Below are 26,788 nucleotides of genomic sequence, written 5' to 3'. Positions count from 1 at the left end.
AACTTGGTATACGATTAAACATAAAATTTAAATACATATACTGAATTTCTAAGCACTCAACATCATTTTATATTTTATAATATCGTTTTTCTTAAATCTACCATAACTCCCCAACTTAAAAAAATATATATTCTTCTTTTAACCCTTATCCGCACCTGATGGTGCATATGGCACTGCATCGTATTGACACAGTGTTATCTTGAACGCTACATGAAGGCAAGGTACTTACTCCTGCGCTTCAGGGACCAGTTCAGGGTAATATTAAATAAATACTATTAGAGTGTAAATCACTAATATTTATTTTCACCCTCCCCCCTGGGAATGGAACTCGGTACCACCAGCACAGTAGCTAAACACACTAACCATTACACCACGGAGGCGGACTTTTTCTTATTTACCTCATTTTGCTATTTACTTCATTTAACTTTCTTTAAATATTTACGCAATACTTAATTAAGAAATAAAAGATTTAGGTTTGAGATACATTTATTTATATCACAGGTGTTTACATAAGTATTTTATAATAATTCTATTGGTCAAAATTCATTAAAAACAGTACACAGGTGAAAAATTTGTATTCAGTGCCTCCTCGATTGTTTTTTCCTAGAAAATATGCACCAGTAAAATATTAAGAAGTAAAATTATTATATCAGTAATATTTAAACGTTATACAGCGAAGTATGTATTTATTTTTAAAACTACATGTGTACAATGAATAAGGCCTCTTCATAAACCAGAAATAATGTTTTCAATGTATTGAATATTGAATTTATAATTTTCCCTTTAAAAAAAATAAATCACAGCTTGTCATTAGGCTATATAATTATGACGTAGCAAACAAACATGCCAACATTATCTGTAAAATGTCAAAAATATACTACTGCCAGATCACATATTGTGAAAATGGCATTTTGTAGGTATTTTAATACATATTTTTATTAGAAAATTCAATTACCATTTTTTTTTAAATAACAAACATGTGAAAAGACCCTATTAATTTAATCCAAATAATACTATAATTTTCCTAGGAAATCAACTACTACAATACAAACATATAATTTAAAATAATAAAGTTTTTATGTACCAAAGTCTCTCTTCATGGACAACCCCATTGGCAAGAATTTAATATTATTTTTAGATATTTTTACTGCACATTCACACCGTTTGGTTTTAAAATCCTTAGGCTGATTTTCCAGTCACACAGACTGTCAGTGTTGACCGTATATGACCATCAGAACCACGCCAGCCTCGCTAAATGTACGCAACCATCGGACTGCGTGCGGCATTTCACCATTATCTCAATGTATTGTGGCGATATTGATACCAAGTGTGTGATTGGGTAAGTTTGGATCAGCTTGATGTTAAAATGGGTGGGCCTCAGTGCTGACAGTGTGAATTGAAAATCAATCTTACAAACTGAAGAAATGCAATCACATCCCATATTTTAGAACTTTTATGCTTACTATATTTTACACAACTCAACATTTTGTGTATGAAAAATTAATAGAACATGAATTTTTAGCAAAACAGTTATGTAGTAAAATAATATTGTGTATTATATAGTACTAATACATAATATGAATTCATATTTATAGAATGTATATATTTTTACATAATAATTTGTACATTTAAAAATTAATACATATGTTGACATAAGAAAGGCAAGTTGATATAATTGCTACAACCCTATTCTTTAAAAAATGTTAATAGCTGTAAAGTTTCAAAGAATACTCCATATACATATTATGGTATATGAAAGTAAATGTCTGTATTTATCATAATACAATATGTATTTTACTAAACACATTACAAAGTGATAACAAATGTAATTGTAACAGTTGAAATGGACGGATAAACATTACTTTATTATTGTTATAATACCAACAATAGAAAAACATTGATAACCATGCCATTTATAGCAATTTAATAAAAAAATTAACTAAAACTATAATGCAGTAAACTTTGTTTCCTATATTAACCTGATCACCTGTTTTGAACCAGTTGAGACAAGAAACCATGCGGCACAAACATGACATCTTTTATATATTATTTTAAACTTTCATATTTTTGAGAACCATTGATTTGTTCAATTTCAATTAATTTATTTTCAATTAACATATACATTAAAATACTTACAAAAATCGAAAATATGCAAGAACTATTGCTAAAGGTGTAGAAGAATCCCGCTTCGGAAAACTCCTTCAGACACATGGAACAGATCAATATCCAATGAGATATTGTTCAACATAGATATTGTTATAATAAAAGATGTGAAATTAAATTCAAAATCACATAGATATATCCTTTTAAGGTTTAAACAAGATGACACATGCGATATACATAATATGTAAACACTCCAAACAAACATTTTTACAATACGTCTCTCTCACTCTCCAACACAAACAGTCAAGTTACTATCACAATATTCTATATAGTCTGATCAACGTAGCCCAGTTTAATCATGTAACTGTAACAATCATAGATTTTTTTCACAGATGTCACAAGTATGAAAGTCATTACAATACCAATACTCGGTCCAGAGAAATTGAGGCAAAACCTCGGGTACTACACCGTGTGGTGCACAAACTGTGTGTCAACTGTGCAGTGGCCATTATTGAAGGTGACAGACTATGTGCCAGCTACAGGTGTATAGTTAAACCTTATATAATAAACAGTTAAAATGAAGTTTCATATTAAAATCCTGCACCAAAATACTCAACACATATGAGCAAAAATGATGCTCTTTCATTGGCATTAATTGTTTTTAAAAAAACTTAAAGCCTGTCGAACTATATGTATGTGGTATGTATTCATTGGTAATTATTATTATATGATTGTAGAATGGAAATGGCACATAACTTTGTAAAATCAAAAAAGTTTGATATCAAGAAGTATTGTATTGTGACTTGAAAAAATAAAAATAAAAAAATTACCCCTTATCCGCACCCCCATGGTGCATAGGGCACTGTGTCATATAAACGCAGTGTTATCTTGATCGTTTACACATGAAGGAAAGGTGATCAGCCCTCCGATTCAGGTACCAGTCCATGGTAATATTGAATAAATATTACAGTGAAAAAATCACTTATATTTATTTTACCCCCCTTGGAAATCGAACTCGGGACCTCCAGAACGGTAGCCGAGCGTGCTGACCATTACACTACGGAGGCGGACAAACAAATGAAAAAATTATGAGACCTATTATCTAATATTATTTTTAAAAAATGCAAGCCATCGGGGTGACAGGTGATAAAAATATTAAGAGATCAAATATTTTCACTTTTTGAATAACATAAAGAATAATTTTGTGTAAATACATATATAAAAAATTAAATTATAGTTATAATTTTTCTATACTCATACATTCTGAATTTATAAAACTAAGAACCCAGATCAATACTCTACAATTGGAATGTAACAAAATTTTGCCATAAAAATAAGTTCAGATAATTATTTAAAGATTTGTTAAGCTCATAATTTCACATTGAATTCAAAGTATACAATAAAAAGTTTAAACTTTTACATTTTTATATAAATACTATATACATGCCAACTAGTGATATTAAAAATAAATAAGGTCTTAAAAATGACATATTTAATCCTACCAAAACTAAAGTGCAATCTTATATGAATAAAAAATAACCACAGTTAAATGAGAATTGTTACAGCCTAGCATTTTAAATCACAAGTTTTATTTATGTCCTGTCTTGTTAACATCCCTTCCCTTGTTGAAGTTAGGACACAAAAAATAACTGTAAAATAAAAATAAAAAAATATTTCTGTTTTTTTTTGTTGCCATCTGGCAGCACATTCAAACAGAAAACAATACCTTAAATACAATATTGTTGATTCTTAAACTAAAATGGAGTAGCATCTAAATCAATTTCTAAAATGGACAATATTGCCCACTCGTGGGTGACGAGGGAATCCTAGTGGGCAATACTGACTTTGGGAAAATTTGGTGAGCGATGTGAGGAATCAAATGGGCAATAACCAATTGTTGATAAAATCCCATTTAGTTGAACGTAGAGTTTGTCCAGTCATAAGTCTTATTACTAAAAAGAGAAATCGACTACAAATAGATAAATGGGCAAATTTAAGGATGTTATCAATGAAAATAAAGCCTAATATTGACAAATTCATACCACAAAACCAGCCTCATCCTTCTCATTAAATTTTGATATTAATTTTACTCTATTGTTTAAATGAGTTTGGATTTTTTTGTTTTTAAGTGCACATGTTGTTTTAAAAATTTATTTGATTTAATAACTTTATAAAATCAATTCTAAATTACTGTATTTCCAAACTTCCTATGTAATTGCAAATTTTACAATTATATCGTGGGAATACTGGCAAAAAATGTTAACTCTCAAATCCCTGTTAGAATAATCCCCGATATTTAAAGCTTTTAGCCTGAATAAAATAACACGTTATCAAACTTAAAGTTGAATTTACTTTTAAAACCACATAAATATGACATTTCAAACTACTTAGCGTGTTTTGCCAGTTTATAGAACATTGAAAACTTTATAATACTGCATCATTAAGTCAAAATCACATATTTACACCCACGATATACCGGTGAACAAAATAATACATATAAACTTAATATGTATTTACTATTATCTTATATAGAGATACAGTTTTCCAAAAATATTTCAGTTGAAAAATGGGCATCAAGTCAAATTAGTTAGGGAATCCATACTCTAAGTGAAGCACTATTTGACAGAGGTATGGCAGACTGGACAAGTCTGTCTGAGGACCACTTCTTGCTGGGCCACTGTGAAGCTGCAAGTCCGACACGTCCACACGGAGTGAGGGTCACGGATGGAGAGCCCACTTAGAGCACATCCGGGAAAATCAGCACCGCAATTCAAGCACGACGTTGACCTGAAAGATGCCAAATGATTTATCAATTGATTGTTGAAAGATACTACATACATACTTGCATACTAATGTTACAATGTAAAGAAAACAAAAAATACATAAATAAACAAAACTAAACTTTCACAGGGGTATGCAGAGGGAATAGAATGCCACACCAATTTGTTTTTACCAACAATCTTTACCTCTTTCGCATTCATGCATCTCCTTATGGATACCCACCGATTATTCCAACTCCTGACGTAACCAATTTTAAATATTTGAAATACTTGACCATGCCAAGTTTTTCTCGGTCTTCTTTTTCCTCTTCCTCTTCTATTACCAACTCTGTTTGTTTTACTGTTCATTCTTCCAATATTTGATTTACATGCCCACACTATCTCAACACACCTTTCTTAATTTTATTGATAATGCTCATCTCAGCCTTGCATTCTTTCCTTATATCACTATTCGAACATTTATCATACAATATTTTATTTATTATTTTAATTAATTTCAAATTGATGGGAATCAACATTTCTAATATATTCAAAATTTGCAAATTTTCTTCTCAGTCATTTTCTACATAATAAAATGAAGCACCGCAGTTATTCATATTTTTTGTGGACAAATACAATGAGAATAATTCTTGAAAAAAATATTCTTATTGTTTTCATTTTTATTTATTGATCTATTATACTGTTTTTTTTTATGAATTAAAATTGAAGTGTTTTTCTCCCATAAAGCATGCACAGATTATATTTCGGCTTTCCACAGTAAAGAGTTTGATCTTCCGGCTCAGATAATTTTGAATTATTGATCCACCTGGACACTTCTAGTAACAATTTTCTATTGAATTTGTTTTTGTCACAACTTAATTTGAAATAACAGGCCAAACCATTTTTTTATTGCCATACTTTTGCGCCAAAATTTTGTAATTCTGATAAAATAAAAAACGTCATTAAAATAAATGACCTTTTTCTATATATTCAATGTAAAAAAACAAAAAAATAATACCATTCAGACACCATGGTATGGCAAGCGGTACATTCAGCTCTGTTTGCTTTAGGGTCCACGGGAGAATGCTTGTTAAATATTTCTACGGCTAATTCTTCATATGTTTCTTTCTCCTGAAAATAAAAATGAATCAAATAATGCTGAAAACAATTCATAGCCATGAAAAAAACAGTCGTCAGGTATTTGATGCAAAAAAAGTCAGGACACTTTCATCCACTAGATAACATCGCCAACTTAACTGTTACCAAGACACATTCTTGACCTTAACTCAGGCATATCAGCAGCCAAGACATGGTGCCTAAGAATATTTTGCACTCGCATATTGACCGCTAAATGTTGGCGGTTTAAACCAAACTTCCGCCGGTGTAAAGTTCATATCATAAAGTTACTTTTGAATGATATTTACAAATCAGTAAAGAAAACTTTAGGTAATGCATTATTTCTTATTAGTTTTGTACAAATTTATTTACGGCACTTGGCCAAGATGTGTCTGTAAGGATAGATTATCCTTTTGGTTAAAATATCAACTAAAATCAGTTAAAATTTAAAACATTGCGCCAGGCGATGTAAAGTGATCATGCTGAGTTATCCTCGGTTTTTACTTCCAGTATTTGGTGCCTACATTGGTGGGGTGTTGTAAGTTGTTAGAGAGTTTCCAGAGGAAGCCTACAGGGGGATCATGAACCTCAGCAATGAGGGAAACTATTGGAGATCACAAGAAAAAGGATCACAGTATTGGAAGGTTCAAGTTACCGGTAGGGACTCTAGCTGCACAAAGGCTTCGGAGCATGTGGCGAAGGCTCTGGCGTTAGCGGCGTTGAGCGCCAGGGCGGTGAGGGCGGGGGCGGGGCGCGGGGGCGCGGGACGGCGCGAGCGCAAGCGCAGGGCCGCCGGCAGAGAGCCCCCCTGCGCCAGGGACAGCCAGTGCCATGACCCCGCCTTGCTGAAGGCACTTGCGGCTGATGTGACATCTGGGAAACGAAAATCAAAGTGTAAAAGAGATTGAAAACTAGAGAAATTTAATTTTTATTCACTCTAATGGTGGGGACTGACCGGAGTCAATTCGTCGTAACGTAATACGTTATGATGCGAGCATTCGTATAGTCAGTACAGCAAGCCTAGCTCGTTCCGAGTACTTCAACCGATTTCGGACGCTCACCGCGAATGTTACGTTACTACAAAATGCTCCGGTCAGTCCCCACCTTAATATTTATTCAATATTACCCTGGACTGGTACCTGAAGCGGACGGCTGATCACCTTTCCTTCATGTGTTGACAATCAAGATAACACTGTTTATATGATTCAGTGCCCTATGCACCATTGGGTGCGGATAAGGGTTAGAAGAAGAAATTTAATGGAGGAGGTATATTGTATTAAACAAAATTTAGAATCAAAAGATTAACCTGTTTGGGAGTGAGTTTCTGCAGACAAAACTGTATCTAGGGGAGAGAGTTTTTTTCTATTTTTGTTATTTTTTTATAATTTTACATCATAGTCAATGCTGCAAGTATCAAATTTTCTTGGATAATAAAAATATTTACACCAGTAAACATGGTTAATATCAAAACTTTTTTTAGTAAAATGTAGTGGGTAAAATGAAAAATTAATCTGAAATGTGGTTTTAGTATTTATTTACAACCACAGATGGCAGTACAAGTGCCATTTTAGAAAATGTCATGCGGCTTTAGTTATAACAATCGCAATCGGGGTAACACCGTGTTGATCCGATGCGATGCCCCATGCACCGCACGGGTGAGAATAGGGAAAAGAAGAAGAATAAGAATGGTCAGAGGTTCTTACCACCGGAATTGTGGTACAAATGTCCCGCCAATACATATAATTTCTTCATTTTGACTGGTGATATTCTGTCCACATCTTCGCAATCAGCCAACTGTGAAGAGAACAAAAACAGTTTAAGTACTCACATAAAGAAAAGAAATAACACTGATATAAAAAAAAAATACCTAAGTCAGAAAATGTAATCAATTAAATCGCTTAGATTTGCAATGACCATAGATGGCACTGGTAGTATATATTCTATTTGTTATTTCTCTATACCAACATTCTCTCTTTATAACAATGGTATTTTAGTTGTTGAAGTGCCCTTCTAGCTTGATTTCAACCTTCCTGACTTGAAGTATAAGTATAAGGAGTTTACGGCAACATAAGGTTCTTTGTGGTTTCGGAACAAAGTCAGGTCACAGTGCTTTGAAAAGGGAAAAGAAGGCAAACTAGGATGACGGAATTTCTTCCATTAGAAAATATTTACATTTGTGTACTACATACATAAAAAAAAAACAATTCTTTCAAATAGAAAGTAAGTACAGTGGTGCCTCGCATAACGAACGCCTCGCACAGCGAACGCTGCACACAACGAACTTCCTTTTCGTTCATTTCACGATTCATACAACGAACTTCGCTTCACACAACGAACTTCGCTTCACACAACGAAGTCGCCCACTTCACACGATCACTGCCGATTTATTGCATCCTTTCGCGCAGGCAGTCGTTAGTCACTGAGCAGTACGCTTAACTTACGCACGTGTCGCAGCAATCGTTCATCATTACAACGAAGTCGCCCGATCTTCTACGATCACTGCCGATTAATTGCATCCTCCCGCGCAGGCAGTCGTTAGACTTGTTAGTCACTGCGTAGTACGCTTAACTTACGCACGTGCACGTCGCTGAAGCAAACAGGATCAACGACCTGTACTCCGATACTCTTGTCCGTTATTTCCGGCAGATGTTGAAGAAAAGAGAGAAACAAACGACTTTGGACAGGTTTTTCACTGCACCATCGGCCAAAAAGCGGAAAATGGATGAAGATGTGCAAGATTCGATTATTTCTTAAAATTAAAAAATGTGTGTTTTTTTCATTATGTTTTTAGATGTATCTAAATAAAAATAATAACAAAAAATTTATCTTTTTTTTATGTCATCTTACCATATTTTATGCTACAGAACGAATTATTTTTTTTAACATGTATTGTTATGGGAAAACGCGTTTCACATAACGAACTTTTCGCATAACGAACTTGCTCCTGGAACGAATTATGTTCGTTGTGTGAGGCACCACTGTAATATTATTGAAAGTAAACGCTTGCATTAGCATAATAAATATGGTATGTAACTAGTAGGTGGTATAGCATAGTATTTTATACTTTCTTTGCTTCCATAGTATAATGGTTAGCACGCTCGGCTACCGTACTGGAGGTCCTGGGTTCAATTCCCAGGGAGTAGGGCCAGCAAAATATACATGATTTTTCACTCCAATATTTATTTAATATTACCCTGGACTGGTACCTGAAGCGGAGGGCTGATTACTTTTTTTTCATGTGTATATTGTATTTATCAAGATAACATTGTGTTTATATGATGCAGTGCCCTATGCATCATCGTGTGCGAATAAGGTTCTTTAAAAACATTTTTTAATGTTATTGTATCATATTGTTGTCTCTCCATATAACGATATATATCTATAACTATGACAATGCCCAGTCCCTTGGATATGGTTATAAAGAATGACAATATATTATTAGATTAAAACCAATATTTTTAGCTTTTCCACTTAATTTTTATTTGACCAGCGACCGGGTTTCGTCGTTACCGACATCATCAGACTGGTGGGAGGCTATACAAATTGTTATGTTATATATAAAACAAAGCAGGAGTTGATAACCATGATTTGATATAATTTTGTTATTTGAAATTAATTTTTGATATAATTTTGTTATTTAAAATTAATTTCTCAACAAAATTATATCAAATCATGGTTATCAACTCCTGCCTTGTTTTATATATAACATAACAATTTGTATAGCCTCCCACCAGTCTGATGATGTCGGTAATGACGAAACCCGGTCGCTGGTCAAATAAAAATTAAGTGGAAAAGCTAAAAATATTGGTTTTAATCTAATAATATATTAAAATGCAATTCCATCGAGAAGTGTCAGTGGATAATATAAATCTATTAAAAAGAATGACAACCTTATTGGCATAAAAGGATAATGTTTACAATTTACCCTCATTATGATAGAAGCAGCCTGAGAAAGTTGTCCAGCCTCTTTGAGTTGAAGAGCAGCTGCAAGCGTTGGCGGTTCGCTATTCATCGCATCACTCTCCACATGAGATTTGGGTTCCTAAAAATACATCTTATTTAACGAAAACAATTAAAGCTAGCGAAATTGTTAAATATTTTCACAGATTGAAGGTTTGATATCATGAAATTTGATTAAAAATTAAATAATAATAATAGGGGTGCTCACATCTTGTACACTATATCACCCTTTCCGCATCCTACCCTCATCCAATTAAAATAATAATTTCCTCTAACAAATAAAGTACTTAGAGCAAACATATTTCAACACGCTATGGACGTTAAAGGTATTTCTACCCGTTCGTTCGATTGATGCTTAAGAACGGGAAGGGTATTTTTACCTTCTGCATTGGCCTCATTTCAATGTCAGAAAAGATGGAATTACATATTTCATGTTTTTTTTATTAATATTATGTACCAATCTCTTTGTTGAGGTCTTAACTATACGTACATAATTATCAAATATCGTCGCTGTTTGTCCACAGGCGTAAATAACACCTGTCTGAAATGTGTTAAGAAGCCAGATAAATGCAACTGTATTTATAGATAGAATAAAACAACTATGTATATATGCGGATCCCATTACATTATTTGATTGATTTTCTCGGTATGATATTTTAAACAGAATTACCTTTGGAAGAGCAACGGATTTCCTCGGACTCGAAATGGTGAGATTGGCCAAAGCTTCATGATCCTCTAAAGCCACGTGGCACTTTATAACACCGTCCTGGTGATGTGCCAAGGTGTAATATTCCCGTGCGCTGCTCCTGTTGATCAACAAACACATACGTTTAATCTACTTCTTCCGACCCTGATCCACACCAAATGGTGCACAGGGCACTGCATCACAATGTTATCTTAAATATCCACAGCGAAGCGTGGCTGGGTACAGGGTATTAAATAAATATGAGTGAAATATCACTAATATTTATGAACCTGGAGCCTCCGGCACGGTACCTAAATGCGCTTAAAATTACACTGCAGAGACAGACATCCAAATATAACACTCCATAAATAATAATAGATTTGTTTCTGGTAAGAATACATAGAATTAGATGAAGGCTCTTTTTACAAGGTTCTAATGATTGATGTAAGCATGCTTGACGTTGACCTTGTAAGGAATCAAACATTTACACAAAATGTGACGTAAAAAATAAATAAAAATGACAAGTACCAATTTTGTCTATCCCAATAGTAATCGCCTATATTTCTATAAGCCTCCTTCAACTGTTCGTCTGTTGTATTGGTGGACATCTTCAGCAACTCGACAACTCTAAACCAGTGCCCCAATCTCTGCCTCAAATTGATCGCTAGGTCCCTAGAAAGAAATAATTATATTATTTACATTTACCAATAAAAAAATATATAGGTAGTAATTCGCATAAGAAGCAAAACAAATTGTGAAAGAAATGCTCCTTTAAGGAGCGAGATTTCATATGAGAAATGATTCCGGAAGGTATTTTACTTATTTATTTATTGGAAATCAACAGCCATTAACAAAATAATATAAAAATACGATATAAAAAAAAAAACTAACTAACTAACTAACTAACCATCACGCCGCTTCCCGCAGGGGTAGGCAGAGAGAATCGAACGCCACACCACTCTGTCTTTGCAAACATTCTTTGCCTCTTCTACATTCATGCATCTCCTCATACATACCCGACGATTATTACGACTCCTGACCCGGCCGCTTTCAAGTATTTGACATACCTGATTGTGCCAAGTTTTCCTCGGTCGTCCAAATACGATATAAGGAGCTGATAATGAGGCCAATTACTGATTTCACATTTTATACAACAATATATATATATTTATGCGTATTTGATTATGCATTTTTATCGATTGTTGCGCGGTATGATCGATAATCCTGAAATTATCCAGAGCATTGGTCTGTATGTTCCCGATAGTTACCTAAGACAGCGTCGGCATAGATTGTTTCAGATTCCTATACACAGGACCAACCTGCCGATGGTTATGCCTGTAGGAAGAGCTACCGCTATGTTGAACAATATCACATTGGATATTGATCTGTTCCATGTGTCCGAAGGAGTTTTCCGAAGCGAGATTCTTCTACACATTTAACAAGAGTCTTCTTGTGTAATTTTTAATTTGTTTTTTTAATGTATACGCCTTAAATATTTGTTTGTAATGTATATATTAATTATTGAATAAATTGAATTGAATTGAATTGAATTGAATTGAATATAATATATATAACAACAACGAAGAGTGAAAATACTTTTAAGCTCAAAATAAAATGTGTTTGCCTGATGTGGTGTGTGGTGTGGTGTGGTGTGGTGTGGTGTGGTGTGGTGTGGTGTGGTGTGGTGTGGTGTGGTGTGGTGTGGTGTGTTGTATTAGTGTATTTTGTGTTAGAGTAAAGAGTGTGCAAGGCATAGAGCTATAGTCGGGAATTATCCCTAAGCCGAGTTCCGAACATGCTTCGTATCTTTGTTCAATACTAAAAGTAGATAACAACGATATTGATGAGCCTGTGGAAGAGCAGAGTCAAGCACTGACCATCGAAGAGCTTATGGAGTTGCATTATGTTTCACAGAAGTCGCAAGTTATGGAGAAGAGTTTGTTAGAAGAGGAGGAAGAAGTAGCAAAGCAACAATCTTCTGGAGCAATAAGAGAAATGCTGAAAGCGTGGGGAAGTGTTGCATCATACATTGAGAAGCATCATCCTTATAAGGAGGTGGTTATGCGTTCTATAAATTTATTCAATGATAACGCTGTGTCACATTTTCAACAAATTTTGAAGCGTAGGCAAAAACAAATGTATCAAGACAGGTTTTCTTGTAAAAAATAATTAATTATTTGTCATAAATTCATAAACAATAAACCAGTTACAGTGTATGTATTTAGATTTTTTTTAAATAATTTGTTGCAAATGGAAATCGCATTCCGAATTCCCACGCTCTAAATTTGTAAGTTTGTAATTTTATTTGAATAAATGTTAAAAATAAAAATGATTACTTTTTTCACCATGGAAGGCATTATCATATTTTACACTGATTTATAACTAACTAACTAACTAACCATCATGCCGCTTCTCCGCAGGGGTAGGCAGAAAGAACCGAACGCCACACCACTCTGTCATTGCCAACATTCTTCGCCTCTTCTACAATCATGCTTCTCCTCATATATACTCGACGATTATTACGACTCCTGACCTGGCCGCTTTTATGTATTTGACATCTCTTGCCATTGCGATAGTGCCAAGTTTTCCTCGGTCTTCCTCTGCTTCTTTTTCCAACTACATTCGCATATACGTAGAAAAAATTGTTTCACTTAATGAGCATTTTGCATAACAGATAAGATTATGGAACGAATTATTCTCATTATGAGAGGTTCGACTGTATTTATAAAGCATTATTATTTTACCTTCTATCCTCTTGCAGGTAGATCTTCTCGGCCTCGTCGAACTGCTTGAAGCAGGCCAGGACTTCGGCAGATCGGAGGGCAGTTCCTCTCAACGCCGCCAATCTCTTCACCAACTGGATGCCCGGATAATCACCACAGTGGACATAAGCAGTCTCCGCTGTGAGAAGATCTAGTTTGCGTAGAGCTGCTTCCGCAAGGAGACGCCTGGAGATAACCACAAACTATTTTATCGAGAAAATGTCAAATGTACTACATATTGAGTTCAAACTATTTAGATGTGTTGGTTTTTTAAAAATATTGACATAATATGCTATGTAGATGATGTTGTCTTAATTGCCAATTCCGAAGACGATCTCCAGAGGCTGCTTTATAGATTTCACCTATCATCTCAAGGATTTAACATGAAAATCTCCATAAACAAAACAAGGCATGGTCACTTCGAGACATCCAATACGATGCAAACTTGCAATGAATAATGAAATCATAGAGCAAGTTATGCAATTCAAGTATTTGGGTGTCGAAGTGTCCAGCGGCAATAACCTGTACAATGAAGTAAGAGAGCAAGCAAACAAGGCCTCTGCTGTAGCTGGATGCTTAAAAATTTTTGTATGGAGAAATAAATACATGCTGAAAGAGAGTAAAGTGAGAATTTATAAGACCTGCGTAAGACCGATCTTGACATACGGCACGGAAACAAGAGCCGACACCGCGAGAACAAAAAACTTTCTTAGGACATCCGAAATGAAGACTCTACAACCCATTGCAGGCCTAACACTTCGCGACAGAGTTAGAAACTCTGAAATAAGAAAAATCAGCGATGTTGGAGATGTTGTGAGATGGGGAAGAAAAAGAAGACGTTTCTGGAGAAATCATGCGGGAAGAGCGAGTTCGGATTGAGTGGTGAGGATAGCAGCGGACAGGAGCATAAGCGGGATCAGACCCCCAGGAAGACCACCTAAACGGTGGAGGGATAGCTGGTCTTCCACCTCCCAGGAGCATACCGGAGAATGACAGAACATAGTCCTAAAAAAAGAAGAAGAAGAAGGTTTTAAATTAAAACAGAACTTATTTTAGTCTTTTTTCTTAATAATTTATAGAAATATTAGCAGTCAGGTTCATTTCTTTGTTCATTGATTCATCTATGAAATGTCAATTTGGAAGTTGTGATTACAGAATATGAAAGCGTCCTACCACAATTTGGGATGCGGATTGTCTTTGATGAAGGCTTCGGCCTCCCTGAGGCCGACCTTGTCCAGCAGCTGCCTGGTGTCCCGGAGTGACTTGACCTCCATTCGGCTCAGGTGCTCCGTAGAACCTCGCTCACCCAACTCGGAGAGATTGGCACACACTATCTCCAAATCCTGTTCATAAACCAAATTTGTAATTTAATTACTTGCAAATTTAAAAATAAAATTGAGTCAATGAGTTAAATTTTCCCAATATAAATGGTTAAGGAATGTACTCATATTCAAAGATTTTTAAATGAAATTCTTTAATAGATACGGAAATGTATCAAATTCATTAAATTATAAATAAAATACTTGTTTTTTTCCACTTGAGTATTATATTGTTACGACTAGTTTCAGAAGCTACAGATGCTTCAATCTACGGGTTTGAATATATACCCATAGATCATGGGTGGCCAACATTTTCAGTAGCCGGGCCAGATTTTAGAAATCAGATTTCTTTCCAGGCCGTAAAACAAAATTTCTTTTATTATTCAAAGCAAACATGAAATATATTGTTTTTTTTTAAGAAGATACAACAAAAATGTGAATCAAACATATTAATAAGATAAGAGTTAGGGAATACAAAAAATTTAAATAAAAATTAAAATTAATTTGTGAGACGTCTGATTTTGTTTGTCCGAACTAAGTGCATCAATGTTGATACGTTAACGATTTATGTTGTTGCTACATGCAAACAGTATTCCGAATGCTCATCAGTGAATCTTGTTCTCATTTGAGATTTAATATGCTTCATTTGACTAATATCACGGCTACTGTATAACTAGCTTTCACATAGCATTTTGACTTTGAGTCGCTCTAGCACCCAAAAAAATGTGTGAAATGCTCCGCGGGCCACAAGTGGACACCAGGCCGCGGGTTAGCCACCCTTGCCGCAGATGGAAGCATCTGTATCTTCCGAAACTAGTGATAATAATATAACACTCAAGTGGTAAAAAAACAAGTGTTTTATTTATAATTTAATCATGTCTTACCACAAAGTGAATGCCGAAACAATAAATATCAATTCATTTACGAGCTTTGTCCTTTAGAATGCAATTATAGCAGCAAAAAATAAATTCAGTGTTGAAAATCTACATACATTTTAGCAAACAATATGTTCTGTTTGCGACAGTGAAAAGCGTATCGTTAAATCATGAGTAAACATTTGACACTGTTTATCTGTGGGTCCGCCTTCGTATAACTTTCTTACACTTCGACAAACTTATCGGTAGAATTGGTGTCTCAAGATATATTATTGTCTCGTATGCCTATTTGTCCGCCTCCGTAGTGCAATAGTCAGCATGCTCGGCTACCGTACTGTAGGTCCCGAGTTCGATTCCCAGTGGGGGTCAAATAATTATAAACGATTTTTACACTCTAATATTTATTCAATATTACCCTGGACTGATGAGGGCTGATCACCTTCCTTCATGTGTTAATGATCAAGATTAACACTGCGTTTATATGATGCAGTGCCCTATGCACCATCAGGTGCGGATAGGGGTTATCTAGTAAATACTTAAAAGTGAACAGAAATTTAAAAATATGCCATGGCTAAGAATGTGTGTTGCGGATTGTATAATCACCTGGAAATGGCAGATGTATCCGTGCATGGGCAGGGGTTCTTGGGGCTCGCGGCCGCGGAAGGTGTAGAGCCGCGCGCGCTCCGCGGCGGCCAGCAGGCGCGGGTTGTCGGTGGCCCACGCCACGCCCCACACGTCGCGCCGCAGCTCCACCCCGCTCTCCGCCGCGCTCGCCCCTGAGCCCACCCCCAGCAGGAACAGGCACCCGCCACTGTCTATCACGCTGAACTCGCTGGAGAGGAAAATACTTCAAATGAGACACTCCAATTTTTCATGTCCCCAAAGAAAAAAATCACCCTTTACCGTGACGTCAATAGTTTTAGTTGATGTTGATACATATTTTCAGAAAGTTAACATTTCTTCTAACCCTGTGCATAGCGCACTGCATCGTTTTGAAGCAGTGTAAACAAGGTAAAGTGAAGAGAAGGTAATCACTCCTGCACTTCAGGGACCAGTGCAAGATAAAATTAAATAAATAGTTAAGTGTAAAATCACTGATATTTATCTTCACACCCCCCCCTGGCTATCGAACCTGGGACCTCCAGCACGGTAGCTAAACACGCTAACCATTACACAACGAAGGCGGACAAAATAAAAGTTAATATTAATGATAGAAAAAATTATTTAGATGTTTATTATTTCCCAAATACATGTCAAATCAGTCATCAACTTCACACTTATATTATTTATTGTTTTTATTAGTTATTATTCAGACCTGACGATGGAAGTTTAGCTTCCTAAAAACTAGTAGTCATTAATAAACTCAAGTGGTATAAAGTTGTAATAAGTGTTTCCTCAATCATTTTGACACTTATCAATAAATTAAAAGTAAAGGTCTCGTTCATCACTCAAATCAAAATCATTATATTAGAATCATCTAAAACTTTATATATGGTTTTAAGATAAAACACGTTCACTAAAAAAAAATTATATTATTATATTTTTACCTTTCACAAAAAAACAATCCCCCCGTAAATGACGTGAATTTGTCATATTTAATTTAATGTTTGCTCTTTTACTAAATGCTACCCTTTAAATATAAAAGTATTTTTTTTAATATTAACCGGATCCACGCGGCTCGCATAACCGTATGTGTTTTAACAAAACATGCCCCATACGCGGCTGACATAAGCGTTTGTATTTTTGCATTGCTCCAAGTTTCAAACCTCAGTTCAACTTGGAGGGATTTTTTCATGGTGTGGAACTTTAGATAAAATAATACGTCGATCCTTGGCCTTATGACATCTGTTGAAATATCTGACTAATAATTTGTAACATCAAAAGGATAAATAAAAGAACAGATCCCTGATTTTTCTTGCGGTCGGTAATTAGTCCGCGCCATAATCATGCCTTTATCTGTCTCACTCTCGACGCTACGCATCGCCAGTGGGTAAGAGTGACACACGATGCGTGCTTTGATTTATTTGTTACCATTTAATTTGTTTATATTACAATATATTTCAGGAATAATGTGACACATATGTATTATAGAGTACCAAAAAGGCACAATGAATCCCATTGAACGTTTTTGTTTAGGAAAATAAATCGTTTCTTAACTAAATACATAATAAAAGTAATCATTTAAAAAACGGCGAAATACCGCCGCGCACGGGCGTCTCTTAGGAACAAAGTTAACGCGGTTCAAAGGTTAATATGTTTATACCATTTCATTCAAGCATCTTAATTTTAACATCAGTGTTTAATGACTTACGTAGAGTTGCAATTGATGGCCAGCTTGAGTGGTCTATTATTCATCTTATACGTCTTCTCGCTGCTCAAGTCTGGTAAGGAATAGGACAGGATGTCTCCAGACTCTCGGCCGATGAGCAGTAGACTATCGGAGCAAGCGATGCAACAAATCGGATCCTGGGAGATCTGGAACTCACCGAGGCACGGAGTCCCATCGGAGTAGAATATTTGTTCTTTGGAAGCTAAAAATAAAGAAAAAATCTTAACTATTGTAAACTGAATATCCTATAGGTATTGAAAATTTATTGTATGAATTATTCGCGCTGATGAATATTTCAAAAAATATTAATCAATATAAATAAAACAGTAAATGTTTGTTTGTTAAAAATCCTAAATCTCTAATATATGGCTAATGGCAGATAGTGTGCTTCTTGATAGCTGCTAAAATATTGTACATATACCTACAAGCATTGTTAAATTACTATTTTTATTTTTCATGTATCCAGAATGAGCCACAGCAATGTGTAGCTGGGTACAGCAAATATTAAATATACGTGTTGACTTTATAAAATATTTGAATTGTCAGCTATATACATGTACATATATATATTTTTTAATACCAATATTTTTTGTTGAATTATAATTGTTAGCTGTTTTTAGCGATATTTAAAGCTGTGATATGTCCGTCTCTGTAATGGTTAGTGCATTTGGATACTGTGATGGATACCGGGTTCCATCACCAGGAAGGTAAAAACAAATATCAGTGATTTTTTCACTCAAATATTAATATAATAATCACCCTGGACTAGAGGACTGATAACCTTCCCTTTATGTTATTAATGATCGAGGTCACATTGTGTCAATATGTTGTAATGCCTTACACAACATTTAATTCATTTATTCGAACCCTTATCCACACCCCAATGGTGCATAGGGCACTGCATCATATAAGCACAGTGTTATCTTGATCGTTAACACACTAAGGAAAGGTGATCAGCCCTCCGCTTCCGGTACCCGTCCAAGGTAATATTGAATAAATATAAGAGTGAAAAAATCACTTATATTTATTTGACTCCCCCTGGGAATCGAACCCGGGACCTCCTGAACGGTAGCTGAGCGTGCTGACCATTACACTACGGAGGCAGACAACATTGGATTTGGATAAAGGTTAGAAGAAGAATAACATGGATTTTACTACACATCAAATGATTTATAACTACACATCAAATTATTTATATATGAAGGAATTATATCTACAGAACTACGAAGATTCAAGTAAGAAAGTAAATTAAAGTGCAATCAACTTATTAGTTTGAAAAGGGATGGACCATTTCTTAGCAAAAAAAAATTTTCACGAAAACATCAAAATGTCAATCATCACGCACCTGCTTTAGTTGGTGTGGCGAATCTCCAAAGCATAAAACAATCTTTAGAAGCCGCTATCACAGAGTTCTTGCTATTCATACAGACATAGCAAATTTCCATTGGGGTAATTTTGGCTGTAACACGAATCAAATAAAAACATCACTACAATACAACATTTTTAGTGTGTCCAAATACTTGTTCACAAAATCTGGATTATCTCCAATTATAGGAGTTATTTTCGTATTATTTTTTGACATATCATCAAAGATGAAGAAGAACATGGAAGTCTGGGCATTTACGGGGCTGATGACCGTCATAGGCTGATTTAAGTGATCACTTTACGCACGTGTAACATTCACAAATTCTACCCATTATTGACAACCACACTACTTAAATTCTTGGAAGTTCTATATATATGAACCAATTTCGAAACGTTGTTCTTGAATCGTTAGAACTTCACTAGAGACATCTATTGGTGAGATGAAAATAATAAAAGAGTTTGTGCTCAATAAAAAGGCTTCTTTAAAGTGATCACTTAAACCAGCCTATGACGGTCGTCAGCCCGTAAATGCCCAGACTTCCATGTTCTTCTTCATCTTTGATGAGATGTCAAAAAATAATAACACTGTAATACCTTTGTTTTTATGATGAGCACATACAATGAATACATATCGAGAAATCAAGTGTGACTTATTGAATTTGAAGAAAGCGAGCATATGTGGATTAAGAAATGTTACCATCACACTGGATTCCTTGCTGATTGCAGACAACTAGAGAGTGTGGTGTCGCCACCACACAATACTCATCCACCCCGCTCATATCTACCACATTCGGAATGTTGTTAAGCCACGACTGAAAATAAAAAAAATATTAATAATTTTTTTTTTTAATATATTTACAAAATGTGGTAATATTTTTCTTTGTAAATTAGTGGGTGTATAATAATAAAATAAACAATGTGTTGCTTTGTAATTAAAGAAACGACAATAAAAGTTTATTATAAAATAATCTTTTATAAATTATATGTAATATGACAGTTCACCAAACACAATATTTTTTTATCTGAAGTCTTTTGTTTTTTTAGTGCGACGCATGTGCGACGTCTGGTGGTAGATTTGCGCGATCTGCTTTACCGACTGTCACAATTGTGAGAGTCGTATTTAATAAAATCTATTAGGTGTTTTATTTATATATATACATATATATATATATATATATATATATATATATATATATATATATATATATATATATATATATATATATATATATATATATATATATATATATATATATACATATATACATATATACATATATATATATATATATATTAAGTGAATTATTTACTTTCTTATTAACACATACATATACAAATATTTCAATTTCATACTATTCACTTCACTTACTATGCACTTCAGCGCAGGACTGACTATCCTGTCTTATATAAATAATCAAGTTAAAACTGCATCATTTAGACGCAGTGCTCTATGCACTATTTGGGGCCAAAACGGTAAAAGAAAAAAATCATGTAGCCAGTGAGGCATATCCTAGATGATAACAGGCTTAGAAATAAATAAAATGAGGTGATTGGACCGTATCCATATTCTCAGTTTATTTATTGCTGAGCTATCAATCAACTGGAAGATATGCTAATAAGACAGAGAAACATAGAGATCCTTGGAGAAAACTAAAACCTGACAAGCTATCATATTACTATTAAATTATTTCAGATAATAAGTACCTACCTGGTTTGTGACAGTGTCCCAAAATGTAACAGTGTGCGGATTAGAATTATAGGCGAGAGTGTTGCCAAAGTATGCTTTCTTGTAGTCAGGTTTAACATTGGCAAAATAAATGTATGAATCTACAGCGATGGCAACACGAAGAGAACGCCCTTCCCACACACATGCTTTTAAATTCCCTCCAGGCACCCGTAACGTGCGCAAATGCTGAAAATATAATAATTAAGTATTACAACATATTTGATGATGACAAACTAATCTTACTAATTAAGTTTTACTTATTAAATACCACTATATCTTAAAATCTATTGTGACACGCATTTTGCATCATTTTCAAACACCGTATGCGGAATGCATCGAAACACGAGTCACAATAGATTTGAAGAAATAGTAGTATTTACTAGTAAAACTTAAATTAAAAATGGATTAATTTGGCCACAAAGTGACTGACGAATCAATTAATGAAATTAATTTTACTAACTTTCTGAAACTTATTTGTACAACTGGTGAAAGTGCCACTTGTCCTGAAAATTGTCTCGGGATATATTATTGTCTCATTATGCCTATTTACATGAGGCCATTATTGGCTTGTCCTATTAACATGAGGCCATTATTGGCTTGTCCTATTTACATGAGGCCATAATTGGCTTGTCCTATTTACATGAGGCCATTATTGGCTTGTCCTATTTACATGAGGCCATTATTGTCCTTGTATTCCGAATAAATGCGTAAATACTAGACAATTGGACAAGAACACTGCTAAGGGTGAAAAACTCATCAAACTTGTGTATTACCTCTCCAAATGGTGTAAAAAACTGCACAGCGTTAGAGTCCTCTGGTGTTTTACCTGCTACCGCAATAACAGATCCGTTATGGTTCCAGTGGCAACTGACAGCAGTAAGACCACTGTCTATTATCACTACACCTGTAATTTCAAAACTAAGTAATTATATATGTCTACCGGTTTCGAAGCTGACCGCTACTAGACATTATAATTAAGTTAAAATAAAATATTTATAGTGATTTTAAAACAAAGTTACATTTTAATTATAAAATGGAAAATCACAAAGTTAGTGCTTCAAATATTAAGTATATAATTATATTTACTTTTTGAATTCAAGTATTACTTAGTAAATAGTCAAATCCATCGTGGCACGTGTTTCGATGCATACCGTATCATTTTCAAACACCGTATGCAAAGCTAAGTCTAAATTTTAGAGCTGTGTCCTTGGGACGTTGAAGAATGAAGAGGGGGTGGAGCTGTTTTTTTTAATTTTATTTATTTATTTGTTATTATTTATTTTTTATATCTTATAAGTGGGAACATAGGAATGCATCAAAAAGCATGTCACAATAGATTTTAAGAAATAGTGGTATTTACTAAGTAAAACTTAAATTAAAAATGGATAGCCACAAAGTGACTGCAGAATCAATTAATGAAATTATGTTTACATTGAAAGAATGTTACTTTACATATAAATTGGTATTTTAGTAAGAAATCAACTTAGAACTGATTTAATTTGATGTGTGGTGATACTTACTATCATCGTTGTGGCGCTTCATGAGCTGAACTCTTCCATTCTGGTAGCATATGGCGAGGGAAGGGGTTTCGGAAGTAATATGACCGGAGTACCAGTCCATGCCGACCATACGCATTGGCAATGAGGCACATTGTACTTTGACCGACATCTAAAATCATTCCACATAACCAAACACGGTTTAGGTCTAACTTAATAAAAAGGAATTTCATATACATACTAAGAAATTTAGATATACCCCCCTGCCACATATTTTTAATTATACTTGATTTTTTTTTAAAATCATTTATTTAAATTGATATTATAAAATATTTTTTGCATAGCCCCCAATTTTTTTTTAGAAATTACGTAAAGCTGTTATGGAAAAAAACCTGTTTGTCTCCTTAATTCAAAACTGTTACGTTATGGCATAACACTATGTATAATATTGTAAATTGTTTTAAATGTGAAATTCAGAATGTTTACTGCTTTACATCTCAATTATTTTTTCACAAATTTTAAAAATAATATTTTAGATTATTTGCTAAAAATTCATCCAATCATTTTTGCTTGTGGAACTTACAGCAAAGTTTCCCTGGTTATCGTAGAGTTGTAGTTCCCCAGTGGATAGAGCGAAGAGCAGCAAAGAGTTATCAGGTGACCACTGCACGGCGCTAAGTCCGGGACCTTTAATGTCCTTTCCCCACACGCGTGACCCATCCACTGACCCTACTATCACGGCACCTTAAAAAAGCAGAAACATATATTTTTAATGTCTAATAAAATCCGCACCTCTGATATAGTAAGTGTGATTGACTATTATTCACAAGATTTAAATATGATTCTTGGTGGAACAGCATCAATACAAAGTTTTTTTTAAAAGTAAATTTTTATAATGTTATCCCAAACACACATCTGAAGTGTAAGACATTGCCTTTTTAAAAAAAAAATATTAAAAAAGAGAAATATTTGTGTTTTTATTATTTACACAAATATTTCCATTTCATACTATTTCTGTGAGCCTAAGCCGCTCATTTTTAGAAAAAGGTATCAAATTGTGGTAAAGTGGGTTCGAAACGAGAAACTCTGACTTAAGAGTCCGCGACACTAACCACGGGACCACAACCCGACATATGATGATCAATGTATTCTGATGCACTGTGTTATACTGATTCAGTGCCCAACACACCATTGAGTCCGGATAAGAGATAACGGCGAAAGAAGAAGATTCATATTCGTGTCGGGTTGTGGTCCTGTGGTTAGTGTTGCTGACTCTAGAGTTAAAGTGATATGTGTGGTTCTTTAAATGTGCTGATTGATCAATAAAAATATATAAAATTAAAGTAAATTACCATCTTCGTAAGCTATGCATATTTTCTGTCCATCACTACTCCATGCCATTCCACTGACTGTTGACTTGTTCCTGTTGTTTATCATCTCTTCATACCAGGACCCCTATTACATTATTTTTGTAATCAATTAGTGAACTCTGAATAATACATCATAAATTGGAAAGCAATCAAACTTATGCTCTGAGTAATATTCAATTTAATTCAATGAAATTCAATTTATTTATTTCAATTTGTATATAAATTACAAACTATAATTTTTTTTAATCATATACATTAAAATACATTAAAATAAAATATATGCAAGAACTATTGCTAAAGGTGTAGAAGAATCCTGCTTCGGAAAACTCCTTCGGACACATGGAACAGATCAATATCCAATGAGATATTGTTCAACATAGCGGTAGCTCTTCCTACAGGCATAACCATCGGCAGGTTGGTCCTGTGTATAGGAGTGTGAAACAATCTATGCCGACGCTGTCTTAGGTAACTATCGAGAACATACAGACCAATGCTCCGGATAATTTCAGGATTATCGATCATACCGCGCAACAATCGATAAAAATGCGTAATCAAATACACATTCCTTCTAGTCTCTAAACTATTGTAGCCAAGCATACCCTGGAGAAACTCGGTCGGGTAGAGCCAAGGATAATAGCCGTACTCTCTCATGTAGAGATACCTCAGAAACTTCTTTTGGACTTTCTCTACCATACGAGAGTACTTAAACTCGTGTGGCCCCCAAATCATCGAGCCACTCTTGAGTCTACTTCGCACCAAGGAGTTATAAAGAGTTCTCAACACGTGGGTATTTTCGAAAACCCTGGCAGTACGCAGAACAAATCCTAGCATTTTCAATGCCTTACCACTGACCGTCTCCATGTGATTGTGAAATGTCAGGGTGCTCACAAACCTAACGCCCAGATCCCTAACATTCGACGCTTGCATCAGATTTTGGTCGTTCATTTTGTAGCGATAAAATAGAGTTTTTTGGGCCCCAGTGAAAGACATATATAGACAATATATTAGCCAAGGCACCTTGTAGAGCATCCAAACGATGATAACTCCATGTTGATCACTGGTGGTCAGCTTCTGATGCACCTCGTTCCATGTGGCTACTTGCAACTGGCCAGAGTGACCTTCCAAACTCAGATTCATAGAAAGATTACCACCGCCACCTATAAATATATTTTTTATTGTTCATAAAAAGAAGACTTTGGTTTTGAAGTAGTAAATTTCATTTATGCTCTTTCTTAGATTTATTGTGTAACTTATTTTGAGGCAATTTTAGTATCCTTTTTCCAGTTGGAATATTTTTGTTTTTAAAGTTTGATTAATCTATATTTTATTTATCTTATTCTTATTTTTTTTAAATATATTTCACGTACCCTAAAAATCCATAAAATACAGTAAAAAAATATTTATTTACCGCATATTGTTTTTAAATTCCGACTGACTATTTGATAATTTTTCAAATATTTAATATTTAACAAGTTACGCCAAGTTATTTAATTTAAAAATTGTCATTTAATTTAAAATTGTGTCCGCCTCCGTAGTGTAATGGTCAGCACGCTCGGCCACCGTACCAGAGGTCCAGGGTTCGATTCCCAAGGGGGGGTCAAATAAATATAAGTGGTTTTATCACTCTAATATTTATTCAATATTATCCTGGACTGGTACCTGAAGCAGAAGGCTGATCACCTTTCCTTCATGTGTTGATGATCAAGATAACACTGCGTTTATATGATGCGGTGCCCTATGCACCATCGGGTGCGGATAAGGGTTAGAAGAAGAAGGAATTTAAAAAAATTGTTCCTTTTATTGCAGCTTTGGACCTAATGTAACGTTTGAAACCCCTTTGACAAATAATATGCATTACTAAAATAAAATAAAATGAACAGTGCCTATTATGGATGCGGTGTGCCATTGGCTAATAAATAATATTTCAAAATTAAAATAAGTTAGCAAAACAAATGTTGCCAGTTTCTTCTCATTGTTAAGTTTGGTTTTTAAAATAAGAACATTTTTATTTAATTTTAGATTTTCATAGACGTTCAGATGATTGCGTTTTTCTGGGTTGTGACGAAAGTCCTACTTGCCGAATTTATAAATTCTATAGCACCTCGCCATGATGGCTGAAATGTCGGCAACATGGGACATTCAACATGCTATGATAAAATAATGACCCTAGTAAAAACTAACTTTTATATTTTACTGGAATATCTATAAAATAAATTAACAAAATAGTGTCTTACCAGATTCTAACTTTAATACTTTAAGCATTCCTTCATCACCACCGACTGCTATATATCCAGATTGCTGATTCCATGCTAAACAGCTTACTCCGGCATGTTTTGGTATAGCAATCTAAAAAAATAAATACTCAATTCCTGAATTCTATTTGATTATTTATATTATTGTGAATTCAACTGATAAGAATCTAATAATCAGTATTTATTAAACATAATTTACAAAATATGATATCGCTACTTTTTATATTTATATTAGTTAAATTACAGAATATGTAAAAGTTTTCATTATTTTAATAATGGATAAAATATAACTGTAAATATCTCGCGCGTTGTTGTCATAGTAACGGTTAACTATACATAAATGAAAAGTAACATAAATATAATGTAAAAACCATTAATACGTATGTTTTCAAAATAAGGCATGGTTAAATTATGGATAACATACCTTTTTGCTCATATAAATAAACATTATAAAGATTTTTCAAACTTCCGTTTACAAACACAAACTTTTTGCGGCCATTTGTAAATATAATAGTGTTGCCAATAAATAAAAATACATAAACTTAGGAAAAATATTATCAATTATGAGTAAGTACTAAAAGTCAATTTCATTAATAATTTCATGAAAACCTACCAATAACTCCTCAGATTATTTAATCAATTAGTATTTTATATACAATAAAATATTTTTA

General features: G+C 34.2%; 1 protein-coding gene across 1 annotated transcript; it reads right to left on the bottom strand.

Moving 5' to 3' along the window:
- Positions 1-4,574: 4,574 nt before the first annotated feature.
- On the bottom strand, positions 4,575-26,609 carry Oseg4 (intraflagellar transport protein Oseg4). Its single transcript, XM_088258548.1, has 21 exons — positions 26,542-26,609; positions 26,100-26,211; positions 24,883-25,022; positions 23,848-23,950; positions 23,079-23,239; positions 22,520-22,667; positions 21,773-21,903; positions 20,982-21,185; positions 19,971-20,085; positions 19,254-19,367; positions 17,891-18,110; positions 16,183-16,411; positions 14,559-14,728; positions 13,368-13,571; positions 11,152-11,295; positions 10,609-10,744; positions 9,904-10,020; positions 7,682-7,772; positions 6,634-6,851; positions 5,881-5,993; positions 4,575-4,890 (listed from the first exon to the last, which is right to left on the bottom strand). Exons 1-21 carry the CDS (start codon positions 26,563-26,565, stop codon positions 4,719-4,721), a joined length of 3,066 nt encoding a protein of 1,021 aa, XP_088114674.1. The 5' UTR covers positions 26,566-26,609; the 3' UTR covers positions 4,575-4,718.
- Positions 26,610-26,788: the final 179 nt, after the last annotated feature.

The sequence above is a fragment of the Brachycentrus maculatus genome, unplaced genomic scaffold (genome assembly GCF_059751285.1).
Source record: "Brachycentrus maculatus isolate JH-2025_06_01 unplaced genomic scaffold, ASM5975128v1 h1tg000097l, whole genome shotgun sequence".
NCBI lineage: Eukaryota > Metazoa > Arthropoda > Insecta > Trichoptera > Brachycentridae > Brachycentrus > Brachycentrus maculatus.
This window is presented reverse-complemented; position numbering and strand designations above follow the sequence as displayed.

Coding starts and splice junctions, on each gene's coding strand:
- Oseg4 (XM_088258548.1), bottom strand. CDS start 26,565: ATGTTTATTTATATGAGCAAAAAG. Junction 26,212..26,541: donor TTATTTATATGAGCAAAAAG/GTATGTTATCCA, acceptor TTATTTTTTTAG/ATTGCTATACCAAAACATGC. Junction 19,368..19,970: donor GCAAGGAATCCAGTGTGATG/GTAACATTTCTT, acceptor TTCGTGTTACAG/CCAAAATTACCCCAATGGAA.